The sequence below is a fragment of the Salminus brasiliensis genome, chromosome 17, assembly GCF_030463535.1.
Source record: "Salminus brasiliensis chromosome 17, fSalBra1.hap2, whole genome shotgun sequence".
NCBI lineage: Eukaryota > Metazoa > Chordata > Actinopteri > Characiformes > Bryconidae > Salminus > Salminus brasiliensis.
Genome location: NC_132894.1, coordinates 4,824,640 through 4,840,490, shown reverse-complemented (window position 1 = coordinate 4,840,490; position 15,851 = coordinate 4,824,640). Strand labels below are relative to the sequence as shown.

Sequence of the window (15,851 nt, the reverse complement as noted above, 5' to 3'; positions counted from 1 at the left end):
TGGTACAATCGGAGTAGCTGGGGCCTCTCTGCGGGTTCTGATGCTACTCTTGATTTTGTAACTCGCTGCATTAGGAGTGGGTAGTAAAGGTTCATTAATGGAGTAATTAATGATGTTTAGGTTAATACTCACTCCCGCCACGGATTTTGATGATCAGGCTGCCGTTGAGGACAGTGCAGCCCCGCAGAGCCTGAGCAGCAGTGACAGAGTCTATGGTCTGCACTCCAGTACACAGCTTCGGACAGAGACCAGCGCAGGGCGTGCAGTTCAGCCTAAAACACAAAACACACAGTGAAACTTCATTCAGAGGGGAAACAGGAATTTTCTAGCTTTTAAAGACAACAAACCATGAGCTTGAGCTTGAAGTCAACTGAGCGTGAAGATATTACCGTATGTACACCAACAGACTGTACTGACCCCTGTACTGGGATGATTCGGGCCCAATAAATGTACTGTTATACCTCTAAAGTGCCATAGATTATGGTGTGTGTCCACAATGTTTTTTTTCCTTTATACAGAGTAAAATAAAAAGCACAAACCACTGTCTGACACCAATCTTTACATGTAAACTATTACTTATCAATACTGTGCTTTTGAAAAGCAATACAGTACTGAACTACATTTTATCGCTGTACCGATATACCAAAGTTTTCTTACACCCCTTATTGGAAACCTATTGGACAAAATATAGCTTAGAATAACCTTTCTCATAACCTTTCTTTTCTGTTCAATTAAAAACAATAAATATAAAAAAAAAAACAACAACTACAAAAAAGATGATACTGATCTCTCCTGCTTAAGACAGCAACAGAAGAAATAGAGAGAAATCTGTGAGCAGGGGGAGGAGGGGGTGTCTCTGTGTGTGTGTGTGTGTGTGTGTTGTGGAACAGGGCTTATTAATGAGTGACTGTCGCCCACAGGCCAGGCGAAGATGGCTGGAGCTGAAAAACAAGCAAATTACGTCAATTTTCGAATCCCTGGGACAGCGATCCAATCAAGCTTTCCAAAGTATAGACCCTCCTCTACACACACACACACACACACACACACACACCAGGAGGTGCTCTGTAACCGGCACATATTTACAACAGTTCTGGACGCCACCATGTCCTAACAAAGACACCTATTGTCCTCAGGAGGTCCCAATTCACCAGGACGGACCACTCACACACACACACACACACACACACACACATACACACACACACACAACTAATATATGTTTATTAATATTAAGTGACATAATAACAGTAGAGCTTAGCAATCCGGGGGGCTACAGATGTTGTAATGGCTAACATACTACAACATAAGGGCAAAAGTATTGGGACACCTGCTCAAAGAGTTTCTCCTGCTTTTGTTGGAGTAACTTATCTAGACTGCCCATGAAAGACGGCTTTCTACTAGTTGTTGGAGCATTGCTGTGAGGATTTGATTGCATTCAGCAACGAGAATATTAGTGAGGATGTTGGGTGATCACCATTCAACCTCCTCCCTACCTCCCCACCTCGTCCCAAAAATACTGGATGGCGCACCAACTATCATACTGTTCCACAGCTCAATGCTGGGGCGCTTTATACCCCTCTAACCCACGCCTGGCATTAGACATGGTGCCAAAAGATTCAACAGGTTACCTGGCCCAGAGATTCCTATTCTATTGGCGGGCTGTGTGTGTATGCATTCACACATCCGGGTCAGCAATGGGTGCAGCTTAAAGTAGCTAAATGCATTCATTAGAAGGGGTGTCCACAAACATTTGGACATGGGTTGATATGCAGCCGCGTTACTCACGTGGAGTCGATGATGGTGTATCCAGAGGGGCATTCTGGGATGCAGGCTCCATTGTGGATGACGTACTGGTGGCAGTCGCTGCTCTTCTTCTGCTTGCACTGGTTGTGGAGGTCCTGGCAGAAGGCAAAGGAGACACAGCGCCAGCCTCTGAAGGTGTAGTGTCCCGGCGGGCAGCGGTCCACGCACGTGTGTCCATGGAGGAGGTTCCGGCAGGCCACGCAAGCACTGGCGTTACCAGGTTCAGAACAGCCGCCCAGACACTTGTCATGGCAGCAGTGACCGTTGTGAGCGCAGGCGCGGTGCTTACACTCCGCCGGGCAGACTGAGGAGGAAAAAACAGCAGGGAGAGAATGAGCACATTTATTAATATTAAGGGACATAATGGGGCAGTGGTGGATCAGCGGTTAGAGCGCCGGGCTATTGATAACAGGGTCGTGGGTTCGATACCCGGGCTTGGCAAGCTGCCACTGTTGGGCCCTTAAGCAAGGCCCTTTACCTTCTCTGCTCCCCGGGCGCTGGAGTTGGCTGCCCATCGCTCTGGGTGTGTGTGTCTTCACTGCCCCTAGTACTACACTACTACTACTACTAAACATACTACACTATATGGGCAAAAGTATTGGGACACCTGCTCAAAGAGTTTCTCCTGCTTTTGGTGGAGTAACTTGTCTAGACTGTCCATAAAAGAAGGCTTTCTACTATATGTTGGAGCACTGCTGTGAGAATTTGATTGCATTCAGCATCATTGGATGCCGTACCAACCATCATTCTGCTCCACAGCTGGGGGGCTTTATATTTTTTAGTACCTGCTACCGGGTTCACTTTCCTCTCCCACAGCTCCCTCCCGCTAGCTGGTCACGTCGCAAAACACCTTCACTACGGTTTATAGATTCATAATGACATTTATCTGAACAGGTTCCACATTTATGGAAATGGATAATTAGTTTAAAACAATTCTATTAAAAGAAAAAAGGTAATCTGTGGTAAATAAATAATTTTTGGTAGCTAGCTAGCTATGTTAGCGCCAAGCTATCCGGGTTAGTTTGGAACTATATGTTCATTTCAGTGAGCAAAAGTCCATTTTAGCTCATATCAGACACACGTAACATATATTCTCTTCTTAGAGAACACTTCATTTAAAGACTTGAACTGGAAGTGTGGTTATACTGTAAGCCAGTTAGCCAGTTAGCCAGTTAGCTAGCAGTTAGGCCCCCAATATTGGCCGCGTCCGCCACTTAATTTACATAATTGTTCATTTGCTTGTTTTTGAAGATGTAGAGTAAAGGAATAAAAAAGTGAGTAAAATACATAAATATAATATAATACATATAATAGAACTACAAATTCATTTCTTCTGTTTATTCTTCTGTCTTTTTTGTGCCTTTGAAATATGCCATCACTTCTCAGAATAACTTTAATTTACTTGTAGACTCACATTACATAAATATTTTTTACATAAATGACATTAATCATTTTTGTCCTCTGTTGTTTAATGTTCGCATATCAAATTTAATCAAAAGACTGTTAGATGGGGTGGAACTGCTGCTCTACGTTCAACCCTCCACCCCTCCACTGTAGAGGGAGCTCATAAGCGTTGTGTATAAGTAGCCAATTGTATTTAAGGTAATGTGATTAGTAGCTCCGCCCACTCATGCTGAGGCTATAAGGAGTGTTGCAGGTCTGAGCGCATAATTTCAATGAGGCACAATTACAGGACAGGCCAGCCAATCAGAGCAGAGATCCGTTATAGATATCAGTCTTAAAAGCACAGTGTGTTTAACTACAATGGATATAAAGGTTGAATAATGGTTGTGTAATTATGTTATCGTTCATAAAACCACACAAATGTCAAAAGCGGTCATTTCTGATCACCATTTTTAATATAAGAATATATAAATTGATATATAGATAGATTTTTTAACTATGAAAATATGTATTTGTATTATACTGTTATTGTTTATACAGTGTTCTGGTAAAATCTGAGATTTAATGATTCACCGAATCATTTCCTAAAGAATCATAACTGAACTGAATCAAAAGGTCAGAGATTTACACCCCTGTTGCACGGAAAAGAAGAGTGGAAAATTGTTCAAAATTGGAAATCACCTTCCTCCTCCTCATCATCCTCACACACATACATACACGCTTTTACACAGGTTAGCTAGACCCGACCAGCAGAACCACATGGAACCTACTGCGACAGTGAGGCACCTTATAAACACTGTTATAAACACCCTCCTGAATCAATACTCAAACATGGTTAAGCTGCGCCCCCCCCCCCAACCTAATTCACATCTGCTGGAGCAAACACAAACACCTGGATTCATCCACACCCCCACATCTGGAGCTGTGATTGGTCAGGAAGCTCACAGCACACAGTCAACAACCCTGTGATTGGTCAGAGGCTGTCAAGGCCAATATTATGATGCTGACTGATGGTGGAGACACTGCACATCTCTACTGACCAGCATGGTCGGTTTCAGTGGCCAGCGTATGCAGTAATCGTTGTGTGAGAGTGTGTGTAGGCTGATGGCGCTCTCTTGCTAAACAGTCTCACAGTCCGGCCGTAAACCTGCTGGACTTTAATTAGTGTCGTAAAAAAAACCTCAGTCATGTGACGTGAGGTTGCCAACATACACCCCCCCCCAACCCTCCCACAGGAGCAAAACAACACGGACCCCCGGCCGGGGAAGGCCGGAGGGATGCCTGCGCAAAAGAGACCGAGAGGGAGAGAGAGAGAGAGAGAGAGAGAGAGTGAGAGAGTGAGGGAGAGAGAGAGAGAGAGAGAGAGAGAGAGAGAGAGAGAGAGAGAGAGAGTGAGGGAGAGAGTGAGAGGGAGAGAGAGAGAGAGAGAAAGAGAGAGTGAGGGAGAGAGAGAGAGAGAGAGAGAGTGAGGGAGAGAGAGAGGGAGAGGGAGAGTGAGGGAGAGAGAGAGAGGGAGAGAGAGAGAGAGAGTGAGGGAGAGAGAGAGAGAGAGAAAGAGAGAGAGAGAGCAAGGGAGAGAGAGAGAGAGAGAAAGAGAGAGAGAGAGCAAGGGAGAGAGAGAGAGAGAGAGAGAAAGAGAGAGAGAGAGAGAGAGGGAGAAAAACACATGAGGGCAGTAGAGGTGGAGGTGAGTGAGTTCAAGATGTCTGCACTGATTGGACAGACAGACAGCAGCAGGTTGGGAGGGGCAGAATATAAATAATTAAATAAAAGGACAGTGGAGGAAAAAAATACTCTTATACGGCAACGAAGCAACTAATATGATCCATTTTTCCATCTTAAGCAGCAATAGTAATAATAACAATAATAATGACAATAATAATAATAATTTGTTTTTAGATTTGCACCCAAAGGGCCTAAACGTGGAATATTTGTGGCGAGTAAAATCAAATCTTGACAACATCTGGAATATTTCTCATTGGGAGAATAGTATGAACCTACTGTCTGGTTCTAGAGATTCATTTATTTACTTATTTCAATTGTTTTAATATGACTTTTATCTGAAACAAAACAAAAAAGCACTTTTAAAATATTACATTTATGTATGTAAAATATTTTATTTAGTTTGTAATTCATTGTAATCTAGCTCAATTGTATGGTCTATTTTTTATTTTTATTTTAATGAATACCTATAATTTATATTTTATTTTATATTCATTGCTATTATTTTACCACTCTGTAAAACATCACGTTGCCACCTGTACGGAACAACAAATGTAAGACGTTTTACATAAACAACAATAATAATTATAATTATTATTATTGAAAAGAATAAGAAATATTCTAGATAACTAGATAAAATTACTTCAAACAAGTACAGCGCTTACTAAATTAATGTAAAAATAATTAACATTTTGCAGCATTTTGTTATTATGAGAAACAGTACACATATTTATTACAAATGTTCTGATGATTTAACCAAAACAGATTTTCCTCTCAGTGTGATCCTCCATACACAGCATTCATTCTGCGCTGTGCGCACGCACACACACACACACACACACACACACACACACACACACACACACACACACACACTCCTGATCCTGCAGGACTCCACTCCAGAGCTCCGCTGCAGCCCGAGATCCGCCCTCACCCTCAGCCAATGTGTTTGCTGTCCGTGGAAGGCAGCCATTCAATGGCCTCTTCCAGAGTAGAGAAAAAGTCGCCCATGTTTAACCCCTTACACTCCGCCACACACGTACCCACACGTACCCACATGTACCCTCACACACACACACACACACACACACACACACACACGAGCATCAGAAAGAGTACAGCGCAGATCAGGCTGTTTTTAGCATGTAGCTTCAGTGCTGCTAGCTCAGTGTTAGACAAAGACCACCAACACTACACACCCCCCCAAAACACAAACACCCCCACACTCCCTCCCTCCCTCCCTCCCTACCCCACCCCGAGGCTGAACACAAGGCCTCCCTCCTTCATTCATAAGCCTTGTTCTACTCTGCCTCCGTCTCACGCACACACACACACACACACACACACACACACACACACACACACACGTATCACACACACACACGTATAACACACACACTGCTTGCGATGAGCATTTTAGGCATTAATGTTAATGTCCACACTGAGGAGGTGAGGACACGGCTGAGGAGATTCGGTGCTGTGACTCTGAATCAGGAGTCATTTTGCTTCATTTTCACTAAAAAAATGAGCATTTTAGGAGCATCAGACCAGGAAGAGGGACGTGTCTTTGTATTTAGGGACATCTTAGCAATGTGTCTCTGTATTTAGGGACATCTTAGCAATGTGCCTCTGTATTTAGGGACATCTTAGCAATGTGTCTCTGTGTTCTGGGACATTTTAGCGCTGTGTCTTTGTTTTTAGGGACATTTTAGGGCGATGTGTGTGTTTTAGGACATTTTATTGCTGTATCTTTGTGTTTAGGGACATTTTAGTGATGTGTGTTCTGGGACATTTTAGCGATGTGTCTCTGTATTTAGGGACATTTTAGCAATGTGTCTGTATTTAGGGACATTTTATTGCTGTATCTTTGTGTTTCAGGACATCTTAGCGATGTGTCTCTGTATTTAGGGACATCTTAGCAATGTGTCTCTGTATTTAGGGACATCTTAGCAATGTGTCTCTGTATTTAGGGACATCTTAGCAATGTGTTTCTGTGTTCTGGGACATTTTATTGCTGTATCTTTGTGTTTCAGGACATTTTAGCGATGTGTCTCTGTTTTGGGACATTTTAGCAATGTAATTGTTTTGGGAGATTTTAGTACTGTACCGGTGTTTGTACCCGGTGGGACATTATAGTGCTGTATGTGTTTAGAGACATTTTAGCGAGGTGAGTGTTCTGGGACATTGTAGTGCTGTCCCTGTGTTTTAGGAGATTTCAGTGATTTATCTTTGTGTTTTGGGACATTTTAACAACATGTCTTTGTATTTCACGCTACTATAATGACACAGCTTTGTGTTTTAGAGAAATATCGTTGTATTTTAGACTGATTAAGTGATGTAACTTTGTATTTTGGACTTTAAGTGATTTTGTATCGTTGTGTTTTGAGTCGATTTAGTGACGTATCTGTTTAGGCCAGTTTTTCCATGTATCTTTGTGTTTTAGGGCATCATTTCGCATCATTGCTTTATCATGCAGACTATTACTGATTTAATGACTTACTTACTTTTATTTAAACCAATGGTAATAAAGAAGTTCAGAAAATGGTAATAAATAGGTTAAAAAATAATACATTATGGTAATAAATAAGTTCAAAAATATGATTTTTACATTAAGAGCTGAACTGGTTGATCATTATTATTATTTTTTTAAATAAGCTGTACTTTATGTTTGGGTCAGGTCTTCTGTACGTCGACGGGAAATGTGTGCTAACAAACAAACCAAGTTGAAGTGATGGCGTTTTGCTTGTGTTTGGGGCTCTTGCAGAATTAAAGGTGTGTTTTGTTTACGTTTTCCCGTCACTCGAACCCGGGAAGCAACTGAAAAACGGGGAGCGGATCTTCCTCTCCAAGAAAACAGCGCAGGCCTTTAATCGACGACGCCATGAGAACAATAAACACACTTCAGCCCAACGGCACCTCACTCCAAAACACTGCTTCCCTTCCACCCAATAACACACACAGCCAACTTACACAAAGACACACCACCCTCAACCCCCCCCCCCCCATCACACACAAACCACTCCCCCACCACACACACACACACACACACACACACACACAAAAGCACTGTTCCCTTCGATCACGCTACACAAAAGAGAGAAAGAACATGGAGAAAGACAAGATCACTGGAGAGAGATCACCCAGGGTTCTTTCATGGAGTATTTTTGGTAGATACATCAATGCGTACTGGAAACACCCCACAAGACCGTCCTGATGCTTTGGAGATGTTCTGACCCGGTCGTCTAGAACATCACAGTTTGAATCTTGTCAATCTTACGCTTGCCCATTTTTCCTGCTTCAACACCTCCATCACCTTCAGGAACACTGACTGTTCACTTGCTGCCTAATATATCCACCTCCATGACCGGAGCCAATGCAGCCACTGGAGCCAGATCATCAACGTTATCCACCTCACCCGTCAGTGGTTTTAATGTTATGGCTGATCTGCGTATAGCTACGTTTGAATATGTTTCATTATTTTTTATCTATATATCTGACGTTTGTCTTTTTAGTTGTTATATATGTTACATGACCAGCAACATGCTAACTGGTGTACATAGGTTTCCATTACTTGTTAGCAACATTAGCTTTGCAGCTCCAGTGCAATTAAAAAATATGTAATTTTTTTGGGTCATTCCCTCATCCCAAAACCTTGAGTGGATAGTGTCCAATTTGTTATTCATTAATAAGACAATTATCAATTATTAATAAGACAAAAAGGCAATTAATTATCAATTAAATGAATTAGTCAATTAAAAAGGGTCAATATCCTTTTCTTGTTTATATTTTTGTCTAACCTCCACTTACAACTAGAGATCTCACCATACCAGGAATGTGGTACTCAGTACCAGTGAAGTGTCCAGATTCTCAGTAACAATCGTAGAGGGTCAATAACGAGTGTCTGTGAGGCCAGGCCTAGTGAGAAGGTAGGGTAGACAGCAGCCAATCGCAGGCTTTTCTGCGGTCCTACATCTCCACAGCGACCCGTGAGTGTGTCAACCTTTACATAATGGAAGGAAAATTTCATCATCAACTGAGGCGAATTTGCAGATGCAGCAGAAGCGAAACACTAGGGGGCGCACTACCCAGGTTTGGTGCAGCAAAAGTGTCATTTTTCAGTCTTCTGGAAACGTCTGGTGCAAGAGTGTCCTCATAGCTGGTCTGGAGTGTGTGTGTGTGTGTGTGTGTGAGAGAGAGAGAGAGAGAGAGAGAGAGAGAGTGCTTGTATGTGTAAAACACCATGAAAAAGTGTGTATGAGTGCATGAATGTGTGTGTAGTGACAGAGGAATGAACCCCAGGCTTGCTCAGACAGGTTGTAGGAGTGGCGCATGTTAAACACACACACACACACACACACACACACACACGAAACATTTGCATGACTTCGTACAGGTACATAACAGAGTGATGCAATAGCCAGCCCCCACCCCCCGCCACATTAATCCGCACTGGGGGGATTAATCACCTCTCTACAATACCATACGTGGTGTATGACACCCCTTAACACAACAGAGCCCAATCTACAGTCATATATACAGGATTATATACACTCTCCAGATATAAAGCACAGTTATTTGCATGTGGGTGTGTCCACAGAACAAGCTCCGCCTCCCGCCTCTAGACAGCCTTGTTTCTCATCAGAACTGGCCACAGAATGGCCAACCAGCCCCGCACCCACGCCACCAACACCACCCATGCCCCCAACGCCACCCAGGCCAAGCACGTCACATGTCATTGCATTCTAACGTATATCCTAACATGTCATTATCTGCATTCTGAGTGTTACAGGCAGGGGGCACTATAGCAGCTATTTATTTATTAAGTAAGACCAAAAATCTCTTCTTTGCAGTACTTCAGCATAGAGCTGGGCAATATGATGATATTTTATTGTATCGTGATACATTTTGTTATGGTGAAAATAATATGCTTTTCTAATCATATGGAGGAGACTGTTAGTGCTTAATAAACACTGATCAGCTGCAGGTTTCATTACTAACAGTGTAATTAGACTGGGTTCATTAGATGAAGAGCAGCAGTCGTTGAGTATAAATCACTGTATTCAGTACAGGAGAGGATCTGAATAGTAGTTTATCAGATGTTTTTGGTCAGTGATTATAAATATGTGTATTTCGGAAAAAAAAAAGTATCTACAAATCTAAGTGATTTAGTATTTTTACATAATATCGCCCAGCCCTACATCAGCACCTAAATAGCTTTAAAGGGGAATTCCACACATTTTTCAAATTCCTGACATAATTAAACAGTCATTCAGAGTGGGGGGAAAGCGCCATTCTAGAGAAGCTTACCAAGTCAGAAATGTTCACAGTGGAACCTAATGATTATGAATACTCTGCCTGATTGGTAAAACAATCGATAAATGAACAAAATAATATCCATTGATCGATGGCCATTTTACAATCAATAGACAATCAATATTCCAAACAAAACTGAGAAGACACGTGTAGACGTGTCGGTCCACTGGTGGGTTGGGTGGTACAACGGCAATCCCGTTGACAGCATCTCTAAACGACTGATGACGCGTCCATCTAGTATTTGGCCAAATAAGAGAGCTACAGGGTGGGGGTGCTGGGGGTGCTCACTGATTGGTGACGTCACTCTCTGAAAATGAGTGATCTGAGCCTGAGTTAGCTAGAACACCGTCTATACTGGGGTGTTCAGCCTGCTGGCTAACGTATCTAAGCCTGGATTGCCGGCTACGAGACCCAACACAGCAGAACCAGTCTTTGATCATTTCCAACACCAGCCGCTCGACCTCACCCTCTGCTAGCCAATGCATCAGAGCTGGGTACCCGGTGCTTTCCTCAGAGCGAGATGGTTGCCTGGTGAAGTTGCATCTGCAGAGGTTAGTTGTGCATGTGTCGGAGGAGGCGTGGGTCAGTCCTCACCCTCACCGTGTCTGGAGCCTTACATGTGATGGGGGGGGCTGCTAACGAGTGGGATAGGTAATGGGGTAAACGTTCATCACCCTGATTTGCCATTTTAAGTGCTGATGTTTGTTTTCACTAGCATACATCAGAATCTGGCCAATGATTAGATTTGACTGATATTTTAACTCAATATTTCATGCTTTTATTAATGCTCTAAAGCCTACCTACTAATCTAAGCCGATTAGCACGGAAATAAATGAGATTTTAATATATTGTGAAATGATCTAAAACACGTGTTCATACACATTTAATACATAAACAAACACTAAATTAAACAACCATCTAGAAATAAACTGAAGAATCTGCAAATTTCTGAAAACGAGAGACATGAGACACATTCACCAGACTGAAGATGGTACCAGATATTTGGTGGGAGGTGCGTTTCTGGCCTTGGCCGCCAGACCACCCTAACCCTCCTGAGATCTGCTAACGTAGAAATGGACGTTGCGTAAAGCTGCTGAGCTACCTGAGCGCGGCTTCTGCTCGAGACACGCAAACATGAACACGGAAGAGAGAAACTCAGGCAGGTAAAAACAATTACTCCGAAGCGAAACCGACATTCCCGGAGTTTTCGGAATGATTAATGGCTCACGCAGGGTCAGATACGGTGATTCACGGGCGCAGTGCTGTACCCAAAACAAAACTTTCCAGCTTCTGATAATCCTGCTGCTGGAGCTGAGTGATACATCATCTCCAGAGCGCTGCGGTACGGTTATACCCGAACAGCTTCACACTTTTCTATTTATTTTTTTAACCTATTAGTGAAGACCTGGAATAACGTCTTTTTACTTCAATTGAAGTTTTTGCATTTTGGAAGCTACTAAGGTTTTTGCATCACCTATATACACACCAATCTCCCATAACATTAGTACCACTGGCAGATCAACTGAAAAGCACTAATTATCTACAGTGGCTCCTGTCAGGGGTGGATAAATTAGGCAGCAAGTAAACAGTCAGGTCTTGAAGGTGATGGAGGTGGTGAAGCAGCACAAATGAGGAAACGTAAGAATCTGAGACATTTTGACAAGAACCAAACTGTGACGACTGGGTCAGAATCTCCAGAAGATCAGGTAGGTCTTTGCAGGGTTTTTTCTGGTATGCAGTGGTCAGTACCTAGCAAAAGTGCTCCAAGAAAAAACAACTGGAGTCATGGGGTCATGGGCACATAATGCAATCCATGGATGGCCAACCTCGCAACTTACAGGATCTACTGCCTTGTTGCCAGGATCTACTGCCTTGTCTTGTTGCCAGATACCACAGGATGCCAAGATTATGCAGGCGGTGTAAATGTTATGATCAAGAGCCATCGCGTGAGGCCTGTAGCTGCCTCTGTCAGTCTGGATAAACAGACCAAAATAAATGCTCTAATAAATAAATAAATAAATATATAAATATATACACACATTTTTATATCAAATACATTTAGCAACTTTTTTTAACCTTAAATTTTGTGATTTATTTTTTTTTATAAAGATATATGCACAGCCCTAACAGCCCTAACAGCACACACTGGTCTCTGCATGCTGAGGTGGTTTAAGGCTGTTTGAGAATAACTGAGTTAGAGTGAATTGGTAAGAGATTCTTCAGATTCGGGAAAAAGGTTTACGTGTGATTTTTGGCCAAACTGCACTACCAGTCAAAAGTTTTAAAACACCCCCATTTGTCCAAAAGTAAGCAAAATGATACAAAGCTAAACCGGTAAACTGCCATGATGAAAAATACATAAATAAATAAATAAATACATAAATGAATAATAAAGAGGTCACAAGCCACTGGTTAAACATTACGGCTCTTCTGCAGCAATGTTAGAAATTAAGCTCTGATCACTTCCAAACCCTGTGTGTGTTTGTGTGTGTGTGTGTGTGTGTGTGTGTGTGTGTGTGTGCGCGCGTACAGACGGCAGTGTTGGAACAAACGTAAAGCGTCTCTCAGGATCTGGACTTTGCTGCACATCAGAAGTCCTCTCATAGTAGTTAGAAAAAGAAAATTAACCACAGAGGACAGACGGACAAGACAAGCGCACAGACCTTTCTACCCCTTACAGTTACTCACTGGCTGGAGGTGGTGGGTGGTGTGGTGGTGGTGGTGGGGGTGGAGTTTCTTCCTGGTCAATATGATCACATTTGTTAGTGAAATGTTTGATTTCTCTCGAACCCTCGCACCTTCCTCCTTCCTGCACTCCGAGCCTCGGGCTGAAGCGCCAACCTGCTACTCATCACCTCAACCAGGCAAATGAAGGGGCAGCAGGCCGCACGCCCAGCCTGTGGCCTGTGGTCAGGAACAAAACCTAATTAGCCGGCCGTAAGCAGGGAACAAACGGGCTATCGTGGTCGTCCCGGATGTTGGGCGGCGGGACGGTGATTGAATTACAGTTTCCTGTGGAGGGAGGTGAGTCACCTGTGAGTGTGTGTGTGTGTGTGTACCTGTCTGAGGACTAACACACTGCAGCTGCTGCACCGTGACTCACACACACACACTGCCATGTCTCTGCATGTGTGTCTGTGCGCGTGAGAACTGTTTTTAGTAAAGGCGATGGTTCTCTATCTAGAACCATGAAAATTCAGAGAACGATTTGGGTGCTTGGGTAATGCTTTGCCTCGTTACAGGGTTCTTCAGATTGGTGGAAAACCTTTTGTAGATCGTTCCATATAGTTCCATTCTATACAGCACCACACACAGCAGTAAACAGCTCTGAAGCCCCGCCCACTGGCAGGGTAGGTTCTACTGATTCCTGGCTGCTTTTATGACATCACAAAAACAATACACTCAGTTTTGTGACATCACAAAAACAATGTAATCCAAACTGGCTGTTATTGTGACATCACAATGGATGTCCCCACATCTGGACATATGGATGCCCACCAGGGTCAGTGATGGGACCAGGAAAAGGGTCAAGCATGGACCCTATCTGGGTTGTGCACTGCATATGGGGCCTAGATGGGACTCATGTGGAATTAAGGTGGGCTGTAACGGCGGGGCCAATTCTTGGCTAAACAAGCATGTGCTGTTATTTTTATTTTTTTGTGAAATAAAAAGTTAATAATAGCTCTGTTGTGTTTTTTGTGACATCACAAAAAGGCAACTGTGTTTTTGTGATGAAAATGTTTCAGTTTTTGTGACATCATCATCATTTGGCCGTGAAACCGTCACTAATCTAGTAATCCAGTAATCTAGTCTGGTGTGCTAGACATGTTCTAGTATAATGAAATGCTGGTCTGAGTGTAGCGTCATCCACCCATTGATTTTACCTTCCTTCAGCTCCTTCATCCAGCAGCACAGCAGGACAGGGCCTGTTCACCTTCAGCCCTGATTTCAGCAAACGCTACTTGGCGTAACACTGCCTGAGAGCAACTAACATCTGATACTTATTCAGAGCCTCATGCACTACAAATGCCTGTATTATACCCCCCCCCCAAACCACCACTACAACGACCACTGTCTCTCATTACAGAAGCCTGTACAGCAGAACAGAGTGGAAATCAATGAGTTTGAGCATATCGACCCCCCCCCCCCCCCCCCCCCCCCGTTACAGTCAACCTGAAATAAAGACTGAGCATTTTCTGCATTGTTAGTTTGTCTCTCTGATCAGATCAGGCCTGATTTGTCAGATTATGTCATTTAAAGGACTAAGCTATAATTCCCCTGTAATCGGCCATCTAAACAGAACCACTGCCGCCGCCTTTAAAAATTCTTCCAACCTTTTGATGACCTCACCGATGAAGGCACCAGTGAGTGGAGCAAAAAATAATATTAGGCTAATTAATAATATGATGTTCCAGGAAAACTTCAACTAAGAGGTCAGGAGCACCTTCTGGACTGCCTTTTTTTTTTTTTTGCATTGGGCGTGCCTTTGCTGACCACTCTGAAAAAAAAAAACTCTGGCTATAAAAGTAATCTGATCTTTATAGAAGAGGTTTTCCTGAGGCTTTTAAAGAGGCAATACTGTACATTTTCCAACCTCCCCTTATGTCTCAGAAGTTCAAAGGCCGGCCTTTGAAGATATTAAGACAAACTGATATGTAAATACAGAGCATTAAAATAGACTGTTTGTCTATTTTGTCTATAACATAAAAGGAGCCTGCTTTGAAAAGCATAGTTTTTGTGATGTCACAAAAACAGTATATTGAAAGCAGTCGTTTCTGTGACCTCACAAAGACTTCAAAAGATTTCAAAACATTGTTTTTGTGATGTCATAAAAACGATGTTTCTGAAAACAGACTCCTTTTTGTTTTTGTGACATCACAAACACTCAGTTTCAAATACACTGCTTTTGTGACATCACAAAAACTATGCCTTTCAAAGCAGGCTCCCTTTATGTTTTGGGACATAAAAATACATAAATAAATAAATAAAGATGACAAAACCTGTGCGGACTGCAGTACGGGCTGCGTTCACGGAAAGTAAGCTGCAAAAACTGCCTGTTTTGGAAATTATTTTTGTGACTTCACAAAAACAGACCTTTTTGATGTGAGTTTTTTTGTGACATCAAAGCTGAGTATTCATAATTGTGATGTATAATTGTGAAAGCATCATTTTTGTGACAAAAACATTGTACTCAGTTGTAGGCAGTTTCTGCAGCTTACTTCTTCGCGTACGGACAGGAGAGTGAGCGGCGCTCCAAATCTTTAATGTTTACGTACAATAAAACCTCTTATCTCAAAAAGTGAATATCACTTCAGGTGGTCTGGGCCCTTTAAACTGTCTTACCAGAACTGAAACTTGAGAAAGAGAAACGCAAATTCAAATGTGTATACGTATGTGAAGCTGTGTGTGGGTATGTGTGGGTGTGTGTGTGTATGAGAGAGAAAGAATGAGAATGTCTAATAACGTGTGTGTCTGTGCCTGCAGCAGTGTGTTCGCTGCACTGCAGATCTGGAGCTGCTTCATATTCTCCACACAGCACTGAATAAACTGCCCTCTACAGCACTGCCTTCAACCTGCCATCACCCCTATACACACACACACACACA

At 42.7% G+C, this 15,851-nt stretch overlaps 1 protein-coding gene across 1 annotated transcript in view; it reads right to left on the bottom strand.

Annotated features, from left to right (window-relative positions):
- insrb (insulin receptor b) overlaps positions 1 to 15,851 on the bottom strand; it is a 99,602-nt gene that overhangs the window by 21,087 nt on the left and 62,664 nt on the right. The window contains exons 3-4 of the mRNA XM_072660716.1: positions 1,789 to 2,110; positions 133 to 272 (exon numbers count right to left, since the gene is read on the bottom strand). Coding sequence (XP_072516817.1) covers positions 133 to 272; positions 1,789 to 2,110 — 462 coding nt within the window. The remainder of the gene's footprint in view (positions 1 to 132; positions 273 to 1,788; positions 2,111 to 15,851) is intronic.